Source organism: Ischnura elegans, chromosome 9 (genome assembly GCF_921293095.1).
Source record: "Ischnura elegans chromosome 9, ioIscEleg1.1, whole genome shotgun sequence".
NCBI classification, from domain to species: Eukaryota; Metazoa; Arthropoda; class Insecta; order Odonata; family Coenagrionidae; genus Ischnura; species Ischnura elegans.
The window spans coordinates 1,145,757-1,169,167 of NC_060254.1; the positions used below are offsets into that span (position 1 = coordinate 1,145,757).

At 38.8% G+C, this 23,411-nt stretch overlaps 1 protein-coding gene across 1 annotated transcript in view; it reads right to left on the bottom strand.

The window, feature by feature from the left end:
* Positions 1–23,411, bottom strand: part of LOC124166124 (potassium/sodium hyperpolarization-activated cyclic nucleotide-gated channel 3) — a 295,929-nt gene that overhangs the window by 95,723 nt on the left and 176,795 nt on the right. Inside the window, exon 2 of the mRNA XM_046543779.1 lies at positions 16,282–16,445. Coding sequence (XP_046399735.1) covers positions 16,282–16,445 — 164 coding nt within the window. The remainder of the gene's footprint in view (positions 1–16,281; positions 16,446–23,411) is intronic.

Sequence of the window (23,411 nt, forward strand, 5' to 3'; positions counted from 1 at the left end):
TTTAACTTATTTTTCTTTCAATTCTAATATCTTTTGTCTCTATAGCTCGGTTGCTGAAGTGTACAACTTTAATTCTTTGTTTCGTTGTTGCCTTGAAAATTTAAAAAGAAATTTACCGTAAAATAAATGTTTTTATCGGTGCCAGGTGCGATTTATGTAGGGGTTTTCAACGAATATTTTAATCTGATTAGTACCTATGTGTGTTATCATGTTCTAAGGAACACCTAAATTTGTATTTCTATATTACTTTTGGCTTTTCTCCTGGTTTTAGTTTTTTTGTTTAGCAGCCCTGAAGATGCCATAGAAATAAATAAAAACGTTGCCTTAGCGAGTAGTGTGACTAAGAAGTATACAGATGAAGTATGAGAAATATTAAAGACAAAAATAAGAGCCATCGAGAGAGCGTGTTGCGAGCGGTACCTTGTAATGTTTACCACAACAACTGCCAGGAAGACATCACAAAACTACCATTAAAGTGCTTCTTAAAACGTTATTCCCTGAATAGAGGCCATTTCATCGAATCATTCATTCTCTGTGAAAACTCGTCACACGAGAATTCCCCTGAAGATGGTGTTCCAAATTCCACCCACGGACGGATAATATGCGTCCGTTTGCATAGTGCTTTTGATGATTTGGCTCAAAAGGAAGAGGGAATCAAGGAGATCACGAGTGCGGTCGTGGGGTCCATACGCAACTCTTAGCCCGCACACCCCCCCCCCCCGCTCCCCACCCCCGCTCCCCCACTCCCCACGGAGGCCTGCTTTGCGATAAAAAAGGCATTAAAAATGAATTAATGTATTACTTATAATTAGGGTCGTTTCCTAATATTTTCGGTTCTCGTTTCCGCTTGTAACTAAGCACTTATCACTTAGCTCAATCTTCAACAGCGAAAGGAATCCTTTCGCATGAGTGTTAAGTTTATCCAATATACAATCAATGTCATTCAATAGATAATCTTATTAGCGACAAAATCATTCAAAGGTCACCGGTACTTAGTTCGGGTATCTTCTTGAGATCTTTGATTGGGTAAATTTACTGTTTCTCCAGACGTCCTTTTTGCCCGAGTGTTGATCTTGTCTTGGATAACATGAATATAATTTAATTGACCATCCAATTAGCGAATAAATGATTCCAAAACCACAGGTCCTCGAAGCCTTTTCCTTCTTCACCACTTTAATACCCTAAATGAACAATTACTTTAGACGATTGGATTGCCTGAATTGATCTCGTCTACAGTGGAGTTTGTTTGAATAAATCTAGTCTAAAATAACATAAGTGTAATTTATGTGATCATCAAATTAGCAAAAGAAATCTTTCTAAAGGCACCGGTTCTACGCTCGTGTTCCTCCTTTAGCACTATTATAAACTAAATTAACAAATGCCTGAGAAAATTTGTTTGCCCGAATATTAAAAAAATCTAAGATAATATAAATTTCATCCAATTGATATTCTAATGAGCAGAAATATCATTCCAAAGTCACAGGTTCTAGGCACCGGTTCTCGCTTTCTATAACATGCCTTTGAATAACCTGCACGAACAATTGCTTCAGACGATGTGTTTCCCTCAATTAATATTACCAAAAAAATTGTTAGTATAGTGTTTGCGTGAAGTAATCATGTCTAAATTAATATTAATTTAATTCCATGAACCGTCTGATTAGCGAAAAAATCATCCACAAGACATCGGTTCTCGCACCGATTATCGCTTTTTCTCTCTCCATTTATTTAGAATTTTAATGCGCTAAATGAACAATTCCGTTAGACGATTTGTTTTCGCGTATGTTAATGTTGTTTACGATAACAATAATTTCAATCAATTGATAATCTCATTGGCGAAGAATTCATTTGAAGGACACTGAGTCTCGCGATTGGTACCATAACATGATAATAAGACTATTGATCAATGTGTTGATAAATTGAATGAAATTGTTGATTTGTAGGCAATGTTAACATTCAGGCGATCAACTTCTGCTGATTGTTTATTTAGCGTAATACAGAGTGCTGAATAAGTAACACGAACTGAGAATCGGTGCCTGAAACCGATGTCTTCGGGATTATGTATTTGCTTACTAGTTGATCAACTGAATGAAATTGATGGCATCCTAGAAATATCAACATTCAGGCTAAATATCGTAAGCCATAAAGGGAACAGGACCGGATCCAAGATGCGATTTTTTCTAAGTGGAGTATCGAGTAAATGAAATCGGTGTTATCGCATCCTAGGACAATATTCGGGCAAGAATATTCTCGATAGCTTTTTTTTATAATTTGGCGTATTGAAGTGATAAATCTGGAATTGAGTGTCGGTGCCTGGTCTTTGGCGTGATTTTTTATTTCTAATTAGATGATCAATTAAATGGAATTGTTGATATTATAGGCACTGGGCCTGTACGTGTTCTTTTGCGGACCGTACCATGCACCATCTAAGTAATTTTCGTTCTTTGAATTTAGGATTCAACTTCCGGGTTTTTACATCTCTTCGTCTAAGAAAATTATGCGATGAAAGACAGATTCTAAATTAGGCAAGAAAACAACTGTTAGCATGTTTACTTAGGCATCAGAAGAACTTAAAAACTCTTCCTTTCAATTTTAAATTGAGCAGTTTGCTTCAATTCATTACAAAATGCCCCCATATATTTTCGCTCTGTTTGTTAAGGGGGGAATTTGACATTTGGGGCCTCTTGACCTTGCATCAGTGCATCCGTTGCAAAACACACTTGGCCTGTGAGCCCCATATAATGTAAAGTATATTTCACCACAAATTGCTTCATCTAGGTGCCACCCCATGAATCGCGGTTGCGCAGCGTGTGATAGATGGATTTCATGGTAAGGGGCCTTCATCGTGTGTGTCCCATGTCACTTGGACCTTTCTACTTGTTAGTCCATCGTTCTGCTCCCATGTGCGTCCTGGCTGCGGAAGAGCACTTCGGTTACGGTATGTAGGACAGGCATTGCTTCCTCAATGTGATAATTTTTGTCGTAAATGTTTGTCCTGGGGGCAATAAGGTTACATTTCATTTTAGCGTACTTAAAATGCTGTACATTTTCCAGAAATAATAAAAGCATCATTTGATAAATATTAGGAAAAACGATATTTCTATACAGTGCATGTCCACACTGGAAAGTGAGGAAATTTAAAGTTGAAGTAAGGATATTTTTATTTTTCAAATAATTCACTTATTTTAAAGATCTTGACCATTTTCTTTACAAAATACACACTGGTATTACAATGCATAGTTTTGGAGGCCTTCGTCAGGTGTTCTGCCTCGACAACCTTTCTTCGTCCGAGTTGAAATTTGAATAAAAATTCTAAACTCTACCAAATCTACCAGTTAGATAAAATAAATATTTCAATCAAAACTTGAAGACAACAGAGATGTTAGATGACACAAGAATTAAGTTCATGCTACAAATGATTTTTATTTTACTGATGAAAAACTATTTTTTGCTAAAATTCGTATTATTTCCACTTTAGCCTCATATGGCACGGGTAAGCGTTTTGGGTTCAGCTGAAATTTTACAAATTTCAATTTTTAGATTAATTATAAATAAACACCGTATTCTTCTATTTCCATCACCACAATCGCAGCAATATGTCAATATGCTGCCTCATACGATGCCATTCGATGTAAGCATATTCTAAATAAAAATTAACTACCCGTCTTAATTTAGCCACGAATCACAATTGATTCAATTCTTTGGTCGTTAACTGAGCTCGCTTGCCTTTCAACGTCGGCATCAGCACACTGAACTCTAAATCATGTTCTAAATATGACACAACATCCCGAAGTCCTCTATCCAGAATCAAAATTTCACCCTTTTTCATGAAACTTTTCATTGGATATGCCAATTGCAAGATAGATTTTTAGAGAATTTTGATTTCATCATTGACATCATTTTGATTTGTAAAAAAAGGTCCGGGTTTATAAACCACAACACATCAAGGGTAAAAATAGGGAATGGTTACAAAGAGGAACTAGTACTGTTCATGTTTCCGGTTTGCAGCTTGAAAAGAAAAACTATCAGCCATTGAGTAACTGACCTATCATCCGAATTTCTCGTCGACGTTACTCAGTCACTTGGTCCCATGAAAAACCAGTAAATGTTTGCGGACAATCAGTTCTCTGGAAAATGAAAGTCGCAAAGTTTCGTCGTCAAACTGCGGTTAGATAAATCTGCGACTTTGTCCACAAATAGACGAATTTTAGAAACATGCAAGGAAATACTTATGCAATAGATACGTAAAGTGGTAATTTCATAGGTAAAAACTGCTTATCATGTAGATAATTTTTACAGACCACATTTTTGAAAGGAATGACCAAACTTTTCTCACCTGCAATCTACCTTCTACGGTAACAGGATGGATATAATGTGTAGCGGTATATTTCATAGTTCTTTTTCACCTTCCCATATGCTTACTCTTCTCTCCTCATTAGGTCTTCATATTATTCATCCTCTTTGATTTCCTTCCACGCATAAGAACAGAAAACTTGAAAACTCGCGCTAGCCTCGTTTTAAACACACCGCTCGCAACACAAGAACACAGGGCTTCGGGTGATAAAGAAAAAAACTTGGCCTGCTGGGGTCCGACCACGGGCCAACCTAGGTCGGCGAAAGCATAGTCAGGTCAAGTCAGGTCTTGTACTTGGTATGTTTCCCATTTTTTTAATTTCAAAGGGAATTTTAGTTCTTACAATCCAATATTATTTTCTAGAATGAGGATACATACATACCAAGAATGTTATTTGCCACGAAAAAAACATTTCGCTTAGCCGCGATTCGAACCCAGATCCTCCCGATTGCCGGTCAGTTACATTACCAAGTAATTTTTTTCTAGGCGAATCTTAGACACAAGTAAAAAGAGAATTTCATATTCAAGTAAAAAGGTGGCTTCATGGTATAATTGCTAGCATATTTGTCCGACCATCGGGGATATCCGGGTTCGAATCCCAAGTAAGCCAAATGATTTTTTTCATGGCGAATAGCATACTTAAATATGCACTCGCGCGCGTGACTGCATACAAAGTTGCTTGTTCGATGCAGTACTTGTATGGGTGAGAGCACAAAACCTTTTGCATGTGACGCTAGAATATCCTCTTTCTTTAATAACTCTAACTACCACTATACGGCAGATAATATTTAGTTGCCGTTCCATTCTTTACAACTTTATTTGGTAGAATGATTAATGATTTTCTAACGCTCTACATAAAAACAGATACTTAATTCAATTTACAAATAAAATCCGAAGATTTAAGCGTGATGGAGCGGAATTTTTCGATATTGAAATAAACACTTGCAAGTTTCCACGATTATAATAAAAGTTATTGTGACCTCGATTTCAATGTTATGACAGCATCTTCAACGTACAAATGGTGTGTAATTCATTCAATGTATCTTCTTAGGACCAAACTATGTCTGATTACGAAGTAATGGATTCGACTTTGCCAACACTTGGCCCGCTTTAATTTCGTAGGGGATAAATTATTTCTAATGCCATTACTAATTTACATTGAAAAAAACTGCGGGAAATCTTCCTCTTTCCGTTAATTATGTAAAAGATAAGGAGCATGCGATCGAAATTCTGGGAAAGTGGTACCCCCTAAATGAAAGGATAGTTATGGTAAAGCTAGAGACTAAGTCGGTAGATACCGTGGTGGTACAGGTTTACATACCTACGACAGACTACTAGGATGAAGAAGTTGAAGACGACTATGAAGATATCACAGTAGTAATCAAACAGGTAAGAGGTGAAGAAAACCTTATTGTTTTAGGTGATTGGAATCAAGGAGAAGGCTCTGAGTGTCAATATTGAAGAAAAATTAGTATGCTACGATTCGCTGACGACACAGGAGTCGTAGCCGAGACAGAGAAGAATTTTAAGAAGACTTTGACAAATATAGAAAGGAATATGGCCAGATATCAATTGGAAATCAACAAAAGGAAGACTAAGATATTAGTATGCAGCAAAAGAGAGGAGGCTAGGACAAACATTAAGCTAAGAAATCAAAAGCTACAAGAGATTTTCTTACCTTGGAAGCCGAATTACCAGCGATGGACGGAGCAAGAAAGAAATACACAGTAGAATAGCGCAGGCGAAGAGGGCTTTCTACAAAAAGAGGAATCTGCTTACAGCTGAGAGTGCAAGCATAGAAGTAAGGAAACAATTCATCAGTTGCTACATATGGAGTATGATTCTCTATGGATGTGGGGCTTGGACGTTGATAGCAGCAGAGAAGTCAAGAGTGGAAGCATTCGAAATGTGGTGCTATCGGAGAATGATGAAGATAAAATTGATCGAATGAGTAATGAAGAAGTGCTAAGAAAGTGGGAGAAAAAAAGTCATCTAAAACCTTAAGCAGAAGACGGGACAACTTACTCGTTCACATTATGAGACATGATGGCCTGATGAAAACAATCATAGAAGGACAGGTGGAAGGGAAGAATGGCAAGGGGCGGTCCCGAATGAGTTACATTGGACAGATTACAAAGGATACAAAAGGGAAGAAATATGTATGTCGCTATGAAGAGGCTAGCGGATAGGAGAGAAGAATGGAGAGCTGCGTCAAATCAATCTTAGGATTGTTGACTAATAATTATGATTTCATACCTATAATCCCTCGGTACCTAGAAGAGCAGAAATATCTAGAGGCATACTAGTCCAACAACGTTTACTATTGCCCAAACGTAACAGCATGAATTTTGTCAACACATTTGCATTAATATCTAATATTGGAGTAAGAGAGGAATACTTCTGTAGTGTTAGACACAATTTTGGATGCAATATTTTATTTCAAACTACATTTTGATTGCATTACAATTTAAATTCTCTCTCATTTCACAGGCCTGTATTATCGAACTCAAAAATTCTTGTTTATTGAAGTGAGGAACAGATACTGCTGTATTTGTGCGAGAAGCATGACTACAAAATCGGAGGTGAAAGAGCTATGCTACAAAAATTGGAGCAAATCCTCGACAGCAATGGAAGCTCACATATTAGTCGAAGGGTTCAAAACACGTATAAGGATGCACAATTTAAAATATCATTGGTTAATTGGTAGGGTAATATAAGGCACGGAATACTTCAGTTTTATTGTTTTGGAAGATACTAAAATGCCGTGATTTCATTCGGAGGTGATGGCGACAGCAGCGTTACGAAGAAATTGAATGAAGTACTGCCCTACGGTATCAACTGCCTAGTACTTAGAGTGCATAAATCATTTATTGTGCAACTACTGCAACAGGCTGAGGGAAATCGCAAATAAATCATTACATAATAAGGGAAGGGTGCCCGTTGCTTTGCGTCAGAATAGGGAGACAATATCCCACGGAAAGGGGCACCTTTTCGTTCCTCGGCCGACACTGTAATTTAAGCAAAGCTGATCATTTGTATCCACACCCCCTTGATAGTATTGTAAAATGATATAATGTCAGGAAGCATTTTGTTACCACTTGAGGCATTAATACTTGCGTCGTGGGGAATGGTAGAAATAAGTACTACATGGATTTAATTGAAACGTAGGCATTACAACCTGGAAATGCCGAGAGTAAGCCCAAAAAGGGAAGGATGTAATGTTCTATTTTTTCTTGGGAGAAATTCAGGAGGAACGTCTGCTTTGTTCTTACTCATCGTCCTTACTTCAGCCAATATTTTTGAAGAAGTTATATTGCTAAAGGTATTTATTTATTTATGCTGGTTCACTACTGGTATTATTTCTTCCTCTGCATTGAATGTGCTCTGCTAAGCGTTTGACTATATCATGAGGTGAATTAGATTCTTTGAAAGGGGTCTGATCTGGCTTGATATAAATTTCAATTTTTTTAGGTAAACTTTTCTAGCATCCTCCACAAAAATGACTTCAATAACATATTTCTTTGGCTTTTGGATAGATACTGCGTAGAAGGGCATCGGCCACGAAATGATATAAGTGGATCAACGATCGTGATGTACTCTGATGGAGTGTATGCACATTCAAATTGTTGGAAATTTTATTTATGAACTCAGTAACTGCGGCTCACTAGTCACTTTTCTTCCTTTCTCGTCTAGTACTAAGGTCATAAAAACTAATACACCGTAGTAAAAAAATCCGACAACTCAGTGTAATGGAAAAAAATTTGATAGACAACTTTGCTCCAAATCTCCCTGAAATCAACTTTGGAAGATTTATACATACCCGAGGGAAAAAGGAGACCAATGAGATCCTATTATTCATCTTCACTCAAATGCCTAGTATCGCGATCTCTTGTATAATTTCCAGAAACGGAATTAAAGCAGAGATTTGTGATGTTCACTATTACCTATATCTAATACTTCCGCGAAAAAAGAAGAGGCAAAATGGTTTATGGTTTTTAATTCACACTTTTTGCTCATGGTGTGTTCTAGGAAGATGGGTTAAAATGTATTCTTTCTAAATCCTCCTAATACATGGAAGAGCATTCTCGTTTCAGTTCTTCCAGAAGTTCTTTTTCAATGATACATGGACGGTTTAACATTCGACAAATACTAAAGAAAAAATGAAAAATATTCTAGCATATAGTAGTTGAGTATGCACAAATGGTTCGAAATGATAGTCATTAAAGTTGTATTTTTACTAAGCTATCAATATATTTCTAAGAATCGCCGACTGGAAAAAAAATCATTATAAATAAAAATAACTATAAATAAATGAAACATTACCATAGATACAATCCTTCGCCTTGCCTTTTGTGCTTTTCTGCCTGCATATCACTTTTCGGTGTGCGTATCAATTTTGGCCCTTTGCCTCAATGACAGCTAAATATTACTCTGGTATGTGCTTTTACAGTGGCAAAATAAGTAGGTACCACTGCAAATATCGACGATTTCATCAAGCCAAATGCCAGCCAATGAATTTTAATCGTCTTTACGATGGATCGGTAGCGAGAATAAATTGTAAAACTTACGGTCGCATAGGGTCAAAACATCGGTTGCATCGAAACTAAGGAACTTTTTGAACATTTAATGCTAATTAGTTGTAGAAATTCAAGAAATTAGAGACCAGAAAAACTTCAGTTCGAACGCCATAATTTTATTAAAAAACGCCGAAGAAAAGAAGATGTCAATATGACCCGATGCGATGTATTAAGGGTAATTGGCATCATCAAAGCTGTTTGTGTTGTCTGATCCAATACGCAATATATGTTGTTCTTACCATGTATGAATTCATAAATATTAAAGTTGATTGAAAATCAATTTTTGTTCGTTAATTATTTGTTCTATTTCTCATTAGTGTTCTCCCTGTAGCGCTTTGATTACCATGCTATGAATAACATTTGATGCTTTGAATAACATTTAACAATTTTGTGATGTGAATGTTGACCAGCTCTCACCTTCGAGGAGAGTTGAATGAGGAGAGAACAATGCAAGTAACAGCCATTCCTTATAGAAGCCATCCCAGCCTCGTCGAGGGCGAGCGTATTTGGATTCTGCTGAGAAACGTCAACCGAGTGGGACTAATGCCACAACATGGACAAAGTCCATTGGGCATCCAGCAGAGATAGAGGGAAGTTTGCCTTGGACAAGTATCGCCTTCAAACGGTGTCGTAGTTGTATTCATCAAGTGAAATGGATTGTATTGTACTATTTTGTTGAACATATTACGCATAAAATTCAAAATTAAATCATATGGTCTTTACTCAAAAAAGCAGAATGCCAAGTTTTAACTAATAGCTTTTGTCCAACCGAAAAAGAAATGAAAGCGTCGTCCGTGTGCTATTCTTTGAATGCCTGGTGTGTTGATGGAATAGTTGTGGCATTTTTAGTGTACCCCCCCAGAAATTCCTCCAAATTCCTCCGAACTTATCTGCAGAACTTCTCCCGCTAAGGACTTTTCGCGCTAAGGTTTATCGCGCAAAGGTCCTTCGACTCAAAGGTCCTTCGACTCAAACGCTCGGAGACTCTATTCGCCTCTCATTCGACTATCGCCTCCTATTTAAACTTTAACAGAAATGCCTCCGAAATACGACCTCCTGTAGCTGACGTCTCCTTGCGCTCGCCCTGAATTCCTGGGTCTCGTTTCATGAAAGAGTGTAGTCTACAGTGTCGCGAATGTTCCATTTCTTTCTAAGAGGTAAAATCACAAAGTAAATTTGATCAAGAGCCCTCCATTAGGATACGCTGTCTCGGAACTCTTGTCTCCGAACTCTGTCCTTCGAACGATGCCCTTCGACGCTGCCCTCCGACCCAGCCCACCTGGAGATCAAGACTTACATAGGTAGTACGGCGGAGGAGTACCTTCTCCTGGCAATATAGGGGAAGCGGATGCTGAGGCATAAGTAAGAATGCAGTCTGGAGTGAGTAGTACTCCACTTGTCTATCACAACTCTCTCTCCCTCCAACACCTCATCCTAGTCTTTCCCCTCCTTGAATTCCAATGGCTTGCCTCTACCAGCTATCACACCACTTGGCTATGTCTCCAACCCAGGAGATAGAGGAGAGGAAACCCGGCGGTACGCTGTTCTCCCCCAACCCCGGCTTGGATGACGGACGTTTTCCAGAGGTCCCAGTCATCACGGGCGCCAACCGGGAGTTCTAAGCCGATGCAGTTACCTTGGACACCGCGCAATGGGGAATTTTCACATTTTTTGAAAACTATGTCAAAATCTAGTAAACCTCTAGGAAAGAATATCTACCGGGGGAAATTTCAATACAGGCGTTAGTTTTCAAGATATTAAAGGTCAAAGTGGAGGAGTGGGGGGTGCGAACGAAAGTAGTGTGTCCAAGAGGAGTGACGTCATTTCTCCCCAAACAGAGTTGCTAACGTCCGAGGCGTGGAGCTTCGAGATTGTTGCGGTATACGTACGCCAGGAATACGGTATGTTTACCTACGTGAAGTGCTGTTTATAATATCGAATAATAAATATTGCATGGTGCCTATGCGTTCAAATACATCTCGAAATTCTAATAAAATATTCGTCCTTATGTCGAATAATAAAGCGAGAAGAAAGAAGTGGGTTAAGGCGATGAAGAGGAAGAACGATCTGTCGACGAAAACGACGGGATTTGTTCGTGAAGATCACTTTACCTTAAGTAATTACGACAGAATTATGCTGAGAAATGACTTGAGCGTGTGGTGCGGAGGACGTGCCCTGTTCGCGCAGTACCCGCCTGTCGCTTGCATGCTGTTTTTGCTGAGTTATCGTAGGTTGACGGCCCTCGTAGTACCCGACGTCTTATAATTATAATATGTTTTGAATTCGTCAATGATTAATCATGATAAGAATACTTAAAGGGTACATACAGTAGGCTACCCTCCCTCTCTCCGAAATCAATTGATTCACATGCATAATATTCCAACTGAACTCCCTCGAAACCATATTTGCTACCTAGAAGTGTATAATTTGTAAGAAACTCACTGATGCATAATCACTACCTCCTCAAATCAGCTGACTTAGAGCCATAAGAGTAAATACAACCTGAGGAAGTGGTGGAAAGTCGAGGTCAGGAAAAGTCATGCCAATTGAAACCAGAGTCAAAAATTGTTGGTGTTCAGAAAAGAAACCTGTTTCCGCCAATGCTGCTACTTCTCCTATGAATATGATAAGTGACTGACATGGAAACAGACAGGGAGATATGTAGCCAAAGGGTCAAGTATATTGTGTTTTTCTTGGAAAAAAGGCAGCATTGTATTTAAGAGTAGATTGTGAAAATTATTTTATTGTCGATATGCTATCAGGAAAGACTGGGTTACCTATTATTGCTATGTTCAGGAAAATTAGACTCAACAAATCCTTCAATATTTTAGCCTAGAAGATCTCAATGTCTCACCCTTGACAGCGGCACGATATTTCTCTGCTTCCATTATTCCGGTGGCTGGTCTTTTAAAAAATCTAGTTTTTTGGGTTGACAAAAATAAGATGTTGCTTAATATGCCAATTCCCTTTCCTGCTCGCCTTCACATGTAGAGTCAACTATTGATTGTTTAGACATAGAAATAGAAAAGCCAGGTAACCCAATTTGGCAAAGTTTAACCTGAATTGGAGCATAAAAAAATAGATCAGTACTCGCTGCAGTGAGTGACATTTTCTATTGTATGGATCAGTTCTTTTTACTGCGATCAGTGTAACAAATTGCGCTTAGTTTATTACGCTGCGATAGGTATATAGCAAAAAAGTGAATTGCGAAGGAAACTCTAAATCCGTTTTTTTACAGAACTAATCAGTGCATTATACTGCTGATTGTGAAGAAAAATAGAAATAATGTTTTTTCAAACGCAATTATTTCAAAAGGAATCATTTTTAACATTACTATAAAATCAATGAATTGTTTATAGCTCAAATATTTCTATCTAAACTCAATCAAAAAAAATAAATCATATGATTCTTCTTTAGAAAATTTCATTTCGAGGGGTAATGGTGGCCGGGCAATAGATAGTGTCATTCGCATAGACTGGATTTCTTGAGCAAATTCTAAAAGGCTGTGGGGTAAAAGTAGATTGCGCGTTCAAACTAACTGTTCACTCATTCAGTGGTAAAATTTGAGAGTTAATTAGACCACCAAGAGTTTCCAAGATTGTAGAGAGCTCTCAAGATGAAGTTAAGCTAACCAAGCAAATAGAAAGCTTTAGGACCCATGTGGAGAGAGTAATAAGAAAGGTCAGGGAATACAAGTTGCTTGTCCTTCATTCCTGAATTGACAACCGTTTAGTGCAAAAAAGCAGGATTAGAGGATAGCTTTAAAAGACAATCACTTCTACCATAACGATATTCGGGCTCTGCCTCAATGATGGGGAATTTTTTTAGGAAGCGACGGAATATACTTTGAATGATTCATTTATAACCTTTTTTGAAATAAAGATGTATTTTTCATTTAAAAACATCGAGAGATTAGTTGCGCACCTAATACTATTTAACATAAATGATTGAATTTTGTCATACGTTTGCTTATAATTATTATTTAGACGTCTAATAGAAGTTTCATAGCTAACGTTTAAAGCTGTATTATCTTATGCTTATGCCTACGTTAATCAGCCACTATAAAAGCGGCTCCAAAAGTGCATAACCTGTCAAAACCTGTACACACTTCAGACAGTATGCATACAGAATACACCTTAAAACTGTCCATAGTATGATGTGCATAATGTGTACAGAAAAATTGCCTTACATCTGTGCACAGAAAGCATTTCACAACATACTGAATCAAAAAGCTGATATCATACAGAAAGCAAAAAATCATAACTTGTACCATATATACTATATTTGCACTAACTAGATGCATCAATGTTTCATGCAGAAATTTTCAACGGAGGCGGAGTAGCTACTACTGCTTTCGTAAAAGCTGATCCAGTAATGCCATAATAAACTAGAAAAACTTACACTATAAAGTCATAAAATGTCTGAGAGAAAACACGATTAAAAAAATACCGAAATATTCACTTACTCAACGACTGCTTCATTGTAGCTTCTGCGGCCGTGCATGCAAAACGAAAACGCCGTAGGGAGAAATGACGTCACCAACAATTAGAGCTAACTTCGCGTTTGCAGACGCATTCCACTGTTTTAAATGAATTTCATGATAAAATCAATGGTTTACGAGAAGTTTGATTGGTGAAAATGGATCCCTGGTGAAAATTGCTATAAGAATCATATATTATTTCGATGAAAAAAAATTCATGCAACTTCCCCATTACGCGGCCCTCCTCCACTCCTTTGCAAAATCCCCCCCCCCACTGCTCGGGGTAGGGTCACCCTCTTCTCCTTTCGGCGCTCGCAGTGAACACATCGGTCGGCTGAGAGAGTGATTCCATAAAAATCATTTTTGGTCCTGTCAGGCAAATACAGCTTCTACTTAGTTTTTGGTAATGTTTCTTATGAGATTATTCCAGATTCCCCCTAGTGATAGCGCTGCGGTTCCCGGGGTTGTGGAGCGTCCGTCGAGGCAACACTCCCGAGCCGGAGATTAGCAACCAGTATATAAGGGCCGTGCTCTCAGCATAGATTCCCCAACACCTCCAATTTGAGAAAGAAATGGGAGAACGTGAGAATGGGCAAGAGTTAGCTAGCTTATTTAAGAAAAAATTAGAATGGGTCATAGAGAAACGTATGAAGGCATGACAACGTCAATGTATTATTTAATGCCTACTTAAAAGATGTCCGCCTAAGTATGGAGGTGTCAGAGGAGATGCAGACGGAAGGAAGGTTGATCAAACTTGCAATTACTATCAATGAATTTTCAGCTATCCAATAAGCCAGGAAAGTCAAGGTTGGGGAAATAACTCGAATCGCGACAACTGAGAATGATATGAATATTCCCGGGTGACTACCCATCAACCGCCGAGACTTGAGACATGTAATTTCTCCCAAACTCGCACAAACTTTTTCCCGCGCGATCCCTGCGAAGGTACTGGCGCGATGTATTATTTTTCTGCGATGGAACGATGCGTACTGGTGCGACTATCGATAATGTATTTCGACCCTAACGATATTTGCGACCGTTTCTGACCACATGATTTGTAGTGGGAGTCGCAGACAACGTAATGCTTCGTTTACATGTGCGCTTGAATACAATTTTGTATTGCTTTGACTTTCGATGGGGTATGACGTACTAAGTAATGAGAGGGATTAAAACGGTACGAATTGATAGCGGAGAACCACTTTAGTAAATCGTGCGTCTTGTGATCCAGTTGCGAAGTAATAAGTTATTTTCGTTGCAGAGCAACCATGATTATTTTTCAAGATAGTGCGCTCTACAACATAATCACAAGGAAACTTACTCTTCAAATGGTTACCTGAAGTCTTTTCCCTTCCGATTCAGCAAATGATAAAGTAAGTGAAAAATTAATTTGGGGCAGAACTGCACGTACTTTCTCGCTCAGAAAAATCCTACCCCATGGAGACGAGTCCCGTATTGACGCAGAAGCGTCCAGCTCCAATAAAAAAAAACACAAAAAGCTTAGAGCAAAGGCTCCACAAGGGTGAAGGCCGGTCGTCAATGAGTTTTTATGTTTGGGGTCACGTCGCGAGGGCACCCCAAACATAAAAACATAAAACAGACTTCACCATGCAGCCAAGCAAAGGTCATTCCTGTGCGAGAGAAGAAAGGTACCGGGAAGAGAAAAAAGGAAGGGGCCTGCTCTATATTCGAGGGAGTGCGTTTCAGCATCCTCATATTTTCTACCATAAGTTGGCTCAGTGTTATCTCGTTGCTTGCTACTTCCCATTACCGCAAGGCTACGAATGTTCTCAAGATATCCTATGGGAAGTTGCGCACAATTACAGTTAAAGGTTTTCTGAATACCTAAATTAGTCACCACGGAGAATTTACTGTTCTTTAAATATCGATGCAGGGGAAGAAAGAGGACTGTGATATTCATGGGGTTGTTTAAGGGGCTTGCCCCTTCACTTATAGGCAGCACCTTAAGAGGGTGACTTCCTAGGTGGGCCAATATGATGTAACGGCTCGCTTTCGTTGGAATATGTTCACCGAATAAACAGAGATTTTGTCATTTATTGGGACTCTCATCCAAAACTATAGCGCTCAAACAAGGAAATATAGTTTAATAAATGTAAATTCAAAAAATATCGACGCAACTTTGAAGAAAAACAACTTCTTCATTCATGAAAATCTCCGAATGTAATTTCCGAATTACCCACTTTAGATAATTGATGTTTGTGAATTAATGTTCCCTCAAAGTACATATTGATTATTTCAGCTCTCGTATGGGTTAGTATGCTTCCAAAGTTTATATACATGATCTTAAAAAGGTGCCAATGGCAAGATGGACGCCGTACGCTCCTATCATTCACGGAAATCATTCAAACACATTAGAACATGCGTGAAATTTCCTTCGAATGATCATTCGAAATTTCCTTTCTACACGATGAATGATGGTCATTCACAAGTTAATTTGAATGATCATCCGAATGAAAATTCACCGAGTAAAGCGGCCCAAGATTTAATCTTTTTGGGGACGAAAAAATCTATTTGGAAGAAAACTGTGGAAGTGGTGGCCTTGCTCTAAGTGTCATCTCATAATAAGTCGTAAGTGGCTTCCACCCCCTCATCAAAGGGCTCCACCCCACACCGCCAAACCACAATAGCACCGCTTCCGCTGCTCACAAAAGCAGAGACCAGCGGTCACCCAAGTAACCTTTGTTTCCGGGCGAAGTAGCATTGCTCACTTGGCCATTCAATCGGGAAGTGGTGCATCGATACAGCTGAGCCCTTGACTAAACAACACATGGCATCCGTGACTTCAACTTAGGCTCAAAATCACTGAAATGAGAGGCGCATTTAGAATTATCTCATGTTGTCGAAATTGGACTCACCAGTTCGGAAGTTGACGACGATGTCGATGAGGAAGATGGTGTCGGAAAGACAGTTGAAGGCGATCCAGCGCGTGCTGAGGTCGTCGTTGAAGAAGGAGATGGCGACGGGCAGAATGATGAGGTTGGCCACCAAAAGAAGCAGCATGCACAAGTCCCAGTAGAACCTATGCGGGGAAAACAAAACACAATCAATGACTCATGCTTTTATGGAACTAAGCGAAAGAAAAACACAATGTGTGTTTTATGATATTTGTGACTATTACAATCTTGATGTCAAATTACAGTATCACACCTTAGACTGTTCAATGCACTCTTGTACTTGCCCTGTTATTAAAATGACAAAAGAAGTGAAGTATCTGGGAGTAACATTAGATTATCGCCTGAAATGGGATAAGCAAATCGCAAATGTAAGTGCTGTTTTAAAGCGTAGTCTCACCAAATTTTATTTTATACGTAATAAATGCCCTCTCTTTGCCCGAAAAATGATTTACCATGCTTTGGTACACTCCAAGTTGGATTATGGGCTTACTTGTTGGGGTGGAGCATATTTTAACACCTGAAAATCAGCCTACTTCGTGCAGAAAAAAATTGTTAGACTATTATTACTTAAAAAGCGTTACGAACATTCCCGTCCTTTATTCATTGAACTTAACATACTCCCGCTAAGATATATGTATTGTTATAAAGTGTTAAAAATGTTTTTTTTGCGTAGTGGATACAGCCCAAAAATATTTGGGAGCAATGTGCTGTTCTCGCAGAGGTTTCTCGATCCATATGCACAAGCCTAATTTAACGATGTATAAAAGGAGTTTTTGTATATGGGACCAAAATTGTATAATATGCTACCAAATACAATTAAAGAGACAAATTGTTTTGATAAATACAAAAGGTTGATACAGAAATGGATAATGACTTTTGAAGACGTCGAAAAGCTTTTGAAGACGTCAGGGTCGGTATATTGCAGAAAATACCCTAGGCATCATATGTGTTGTACATTATAAGTTGTATCTCATCTTAAGGTCAGCTCTGTTATTATATTATTACGCACATGTTTTTTTTCCTCAAGGTATTGTGTATTTTGGTTGTATGTGTTATCATTTCCGCAATTTATGAAATTTGAAGTTAGCCTAAACACAGGCTTATTGCCTTATGGGCTACCTTACTTCCTTGAATGGCTGTAATAGTCTGTAAAAAATATGTATGCATGGAAGAATAAATTATTATTATTATTATTATATCATCTCCTGCATTTAGGTTGTTCCGTCAGATACGAAATCGCTGTTATTACAGAATTCGTCCGGCGGAAAGGAAACATGAGTTGCAAGGAAAATTATATTCTCTAATAGTTTAAAAATAAACACTAAATTTACCGCCCACTTGTAATGTGTTAGTGAGGTCACTGCAGTTATGATTCATTATCTCGTTCAGAGAGTGTTGGGCGCCAAGTTCCGGCCGAAGCATTTCGAGAGGCTATATGCAATGAAGTGCGCGTTCACCGACCAATCATGTCACTCCCAGGTACGACGAAATGATTGCGGCGTAACGCTGTAAAGTGTTTTCCCCGAAACGACGAACTCTTTCCGTCTGCCGATGAAAAAACGATGGAAAAACTCCACAAAGACAAACCAAAGTATGAAAAGACAGAACAATAAATTCATCAGTATACTTTAAAAACTTGATTGTGAGTACTTCAAAAGAAGTATTACGAAATAATATTCAAGACGAGTCTTAATCATGAAAAGAAATAACTTGGACGGGCCTCAGCAACCCCAATCGAAAAGACTTGTTTAGCCCATGGCTGTCAGAGAGAGAGCGAAAGCTGTGCGGAGTGCACGTGGGTGACGAGGAGAGTGGAGGGCAGCTTGCGAGCCCATGGAGGTCACAAAGACAAAAGCCCTTGCCACTGATATGATTGGCTGAGCCCAAGGCGGTGGACTGTGCTCACAAAGTCTGGCTTGGCCGATATTCTGGAATATCTGAAGTTGTGCCCAATTTTTCCCCGTAACTTTCGGGTTGACTGGAAATCCCAGAACACTGCTCATACGTCGAACACGCTCGGGGGGGCAAGTGGGGAAACAGCTCCCTCTCCATAATGCTGTTGGTATATCAGTCCCCATGTGAGGTTAGGAGAATTCAAATGGGCCAGGGTGGGGAGGGAAATGGTTGGATGAGGTCTTGGAGGGAGAGAGAGAGATTTGATTGGTGAAATCTGAAATACTTCTCATTCCAAATTGCAGACTATGGGTCTACACTACATTTCCCTGGTTTCCCAAAACCTATACATTCATCCGAAGGACTGCTATTTTAGTGTTGAACTACTGCTATGGCAGGGATCGGAGACGAAGGAAACAGGGTTCCGAGACATTAGCGACCTGAGCATTATAGCCTTTAAGTCGAAGGCCTTTGCGCGAAAGTCCTTTGCGAGAAGATCCTTAACGTGAAAGTCCTGATTGTGAGTCCGCAGTTTACGCAGAGGGAAGATCATCCAAAGTTCGAGGAACGTTGAAAGCAATTATAGAAAAGGCCGCTCTTGAAAAACTCGAGGGAGTCTACTCACGCTAATTTCGAGACGTGACATTAGTATATCCTAAAATAAATGTTGTGGGAAGTTGGTGCTTCAAAACGAAAGATAGCAGAACAGAGGAAACCCCTAATTGAAGGAAGGAATCACAAAAAGTAACGTAAAAATATTTGTGCTTAACAGTTCAAAAAACCTGTTTTTGTGTCTTGAATTACGAAATTTTATGTAACAGTACGATAAGCTCATTGACTGAGCATTGGTACATTAATTTTTTTTAGCGGAGGAGCATGTCCAATCCAAGGGGAGGGGTACGTCTGTTCACGAGGCAAGTGAAGACAAGGCTGTCGCCGGCGGTTCCCTCCCCGCTATTGCTCTTCCTCATTAATATTCATTGCGGTTTCACGCAGAAGCGATGAGACTACGTCATGCAAATAACTCGCTTGAAAATGCCTCACTTCACTTTGTCTTCAATTAATTGCTCTTTATGCTTTGCGCTTATTCATTTTTCCAATCAGAAACTTCCGAGTGACCCTAAGGAACCAGAAACTGAACTACTTCTCAACAGCTCGGCGGCAAAATTTCAAATAACTTTAGTTCTTTGGTTTTACAAACGATACCTTTAGACGAGCAATTTTGAGCATCCCTATGTCAGGTCCAAGCAATGCGATTCTCTGTTGAACGAGAAAATTGGCGGAAGCTATTATTAGTGCGATGTATTAATTTCCTACGGTGTAAAATTTCTTTAGATGGCCAACTTAAAGTGTGATTCCTAAGCAGCTATTGGAGCCGCGTGACTCTTATTGAGAAAGGTGGTAGAAAAAGATTTTCCTCTTTTCATTTGTTATTTTTGACAGAGAGGAGTGAAAAAGAGTGTTAAAAATTAACCAATCTTCAGGCATAAAGTCGAGTTGATGAAGACTCAATTTTATCACTTAATTATTTCGATTATTTTTTACTTTTGTAATTAGCATAATTTTTCCCCCGTAATGAAGAAAACAAGCAATCCGTCCGGTCCGAAGCCAAATAATGGTGTGCTCCCGAGGAATCATACAGAGGGAATTCTTATTTGTCTTCGTTATGATTACATTCAATGAATTATTCATTTGCTGAAATCGAAGGTAAAATAATGAGTGTAACTTCCGCTCAGCTGGAAATTGTCAAGAAGGTCGCATTCCCATCACAAGTTGCTATTTAGATAAGTGACGAACAGATGATGTTGAAATAAGAAAACTTAAATTCTGTATTTTCTATTAGATCTTTCAAGTTTTCCGTTTAACCTTCATCTCGCTTCGGTAAGCAAATCACTCTCGATGAATATTGTCGTATTCAGCCACACTTTAGGCCTTAACAAAGCATAAGGAGAACTTGGGCGGTGGCCAAGAATTGAATAAAAGTGCGAAATTTCCACAGAAAAAAAATCATCCGCCTTCACTGAGATTCGAACCCGGATCTCACGATTTCCGGTCGAATGATTTATTGACTGCTGAGTATATATTATGAGACTATCAGTCCAATTCTTGTGTTTTGCGCCACAGCCGGAGAGCAAAGCCCGAACTTTGAACATTTACAATTAGAGGCCTTCGCCCTTGACTAATTTAAGTATAACGATGAAGACTTTATCGAGTAAATCGCAATGCTTAAACTGCGCGAACGTTCCACAGTTCCTGCCTTGGTAGCTAACTGGTTAAAGCACTCGACCGGAAATCGGGAGATCCGTGTTCGAATCCCTGTCTAGGCGAATGATTTTTTACTGAGTGGAATTTTCGCGCAAATTGTGCAATGCGGGTGACTCCGAGTTATCACCGAGGCTAGTCCCGGTGTAGTTAAATTATTGAATAAAAGTACACGTACTCCATTCATTTCCAATTGTAGTCAAATAAAGCGGACATGTACTCCATTACCTTTATTCTTCGCTCGTCATAATCGGTTGTGATCGAGTTTGAGAAATGAAGAGATCCGTGTCTGTCTGTTTTTTTCCTTCTTCGCAGCGACAATGCGCTGGTCCTAACCATTTGCAGATAGTTGATGACTTCAGCGAGCGGCTCACGGCGTCCCAACTCCCTCGCGGTCCATCGTGTGCATTGAGATGATGATGGTATTATCTGTCAAATTCATTATTTTTCAGCGCTATCCCTCGCGAGTGCAAAGACTCTCCTGCTTATATTCAGGATGTAAGGGTAGCTCTTCTCTAAACGGAGATGTAAATTTCGAATCGAAGAAAAGCTTGCTTTTTACCAAATCGCGACAAAAAAAGATTTGAATTGAAGAAAACTTGACAACACCAATTCAGGGCCTTTCATTAAACTGTTGTCAGGGTTCCGGAGAAGTATGTGCAAAATATATAGTAGAAATTTGTGTAGAAATAATGTGGTAATGCAGTACATATTGATAGTTAAACAATGATGAATTTGAATCTGATGAATTTTTTCCTTACTTTTATGCCTGTACTCTTCAGCTGAAAGAAAATTCTCCTTTTTGAAGAAAACCCCATGCTATTCTACTGACCATTTCTTTCTTGCTTCGTCCATCGTTGGCAATTCGGCTAGGAAAACTCTATCACCTCTTCGAATCTTTGTTTTCGCAGCTCAATGTTTACCCTAGCCTCCTGCTTTTGCTGCATACTAATATCTAAGCCTTCTTTTTGTTGATTTCAGCTGATATCTGGACATTGTCATTCCCATATTTGTCAAAGTCTTCTTCAAATCATTCTCTGTCTCGGCTATGACTACTATATCGTCAGCAAATTGCAGCATACTATTTCTTTCTTATTTCTGAATTCATACAAAGATTTTTTATTTTTATACAAACTGCGAACAGTTCTACGATCATTGTAGAGCACTTCTATTTCTTTCAGACTTAAAAGCATTGAGTTCCATTTCACTTGTCAAATGCCTTCTCCAAGTCAACAAGTGCTATGAAAGTCGGTTCGTTGTTCTCCATTCTCTTCTCTATTAGCAGAAAAAGATACAAACTGGCTTCGCTTGTGCTTTTGGTTTTCCTAAAACCAGATTTGTTCTCATCCAGAATTTCTGCTACTCTTCGTTCTATTCTCCTGTAAATGATTCTTGTAAATGAATCCTCGACGCATTAAATCACTGGTCTTGATCGAAATAAATGCTCTAAAGGGTAAAAAGGATTTAAGATGAAAGTGGAAAATAAAATACCATAGATTAGCCTCAGCGTTAACTAGTTGGAAGTAAACGATTACATTATCGGAAAATATTTGAATTCAATTGGAACTAGTGTATTATGAACTAACCCGATTTTCAACGAAACTATTACCTAGATCCATACGATAGCACAGTTGCGTTGAAAAGGAGTTTCGCTGCTGGAATCAGTGCCTCCTGACTGTAACCATGTCATCATCAACAAGCAACCCTGAAATTCGTTTGACGTAGCTCTCCAGTCAATTCTCCAATGAGCTAATCTTAAGTTTTGATTCTCTTTCGCATCCTTCTTTGCACATGTTTTATTAGCGGTCTTTTTTTTCTATTCTTGCCACCTGCTTGTCTTTATCAGGCCATCATCACTCATGATATGGCCGATTGAGTTGTTCTCTCTTCTTCATACGGTTGCCATAAGACTCCTCTTCTCTTTCAACCTTCTCAGGACTTCTTCATCGATAACTTGGCTGACCCATTTCCAATTCAGCCGCTTCACATTTGGAATACCTTCACCTTGATTTCTTAGCTTGACATCATCCGTTCCTAACACCAATCGGAAAGAATATTTCAACGAGAGCTGCGATGAATTTTTTACCTACTTCTATGCTTAAAATTCCTCCTGTTTGTGGATATTTCTTTTGTAGGTGCTAACTTCTTTCATCTTCTTCCGTCGCTGCTTCATTAGACATTTACAAACAAGGGAGTGTCTCTCGTACCAAATTTAAGTCCCGAATCGCAATACTAGTTCCAAAGTAATAATCGTGGCTGTGGTTATTTGCCGTTCTTTAAGAAATAAGATTCACGAATTTCACCATTTAATTCAGAGTACGAAGTGTAACGTTATCATTGGAACTGGAAGTTGGCTAACATATGATGATCAGACAATGAGGTCTTCCCAAAATCGTTCACCGTTTATCGGAAAGATAGAATTAATCGAGCTGAAGACGGAGTATTTATAGCTGTAAAGAATTAAATCGTTAGCCAATTGGTAATCGTAACTGAGACCAGCGTTGAATCTGTGTGGTGTTCAATAAAATGTTCCAAATCCAAAACTATATTAATATGCTCGTATTAGGGACCACCCGACTGAGAGATAACATCAATGCTGGATTTTGAAACCCAAATAAACAGCATAGCATCCAAGTATCCTGAAAGAAACTTGATTGTAGGTGGAGATTTCAACGTACCTTCTAAAGATTGAGAGACGTATATGTTCATTCCTGGTGGGAGGGATAAAGTGATTTGCGAAGCGTTATTACACACTTTTATATCAAATTCATTGATTCAAATAGCATCCGTACCTAACAGAGGAGAAAATATTCTTGATTTATTAGCGACAACTATAACTCATCAGATAATAAACGTGAGCACCGTCGAAGGGATAGGTGACCATAGGGTAGTAACTGCCAAGTTTTCTCTAAATACCGCTGAAAATTAAAAAAAAG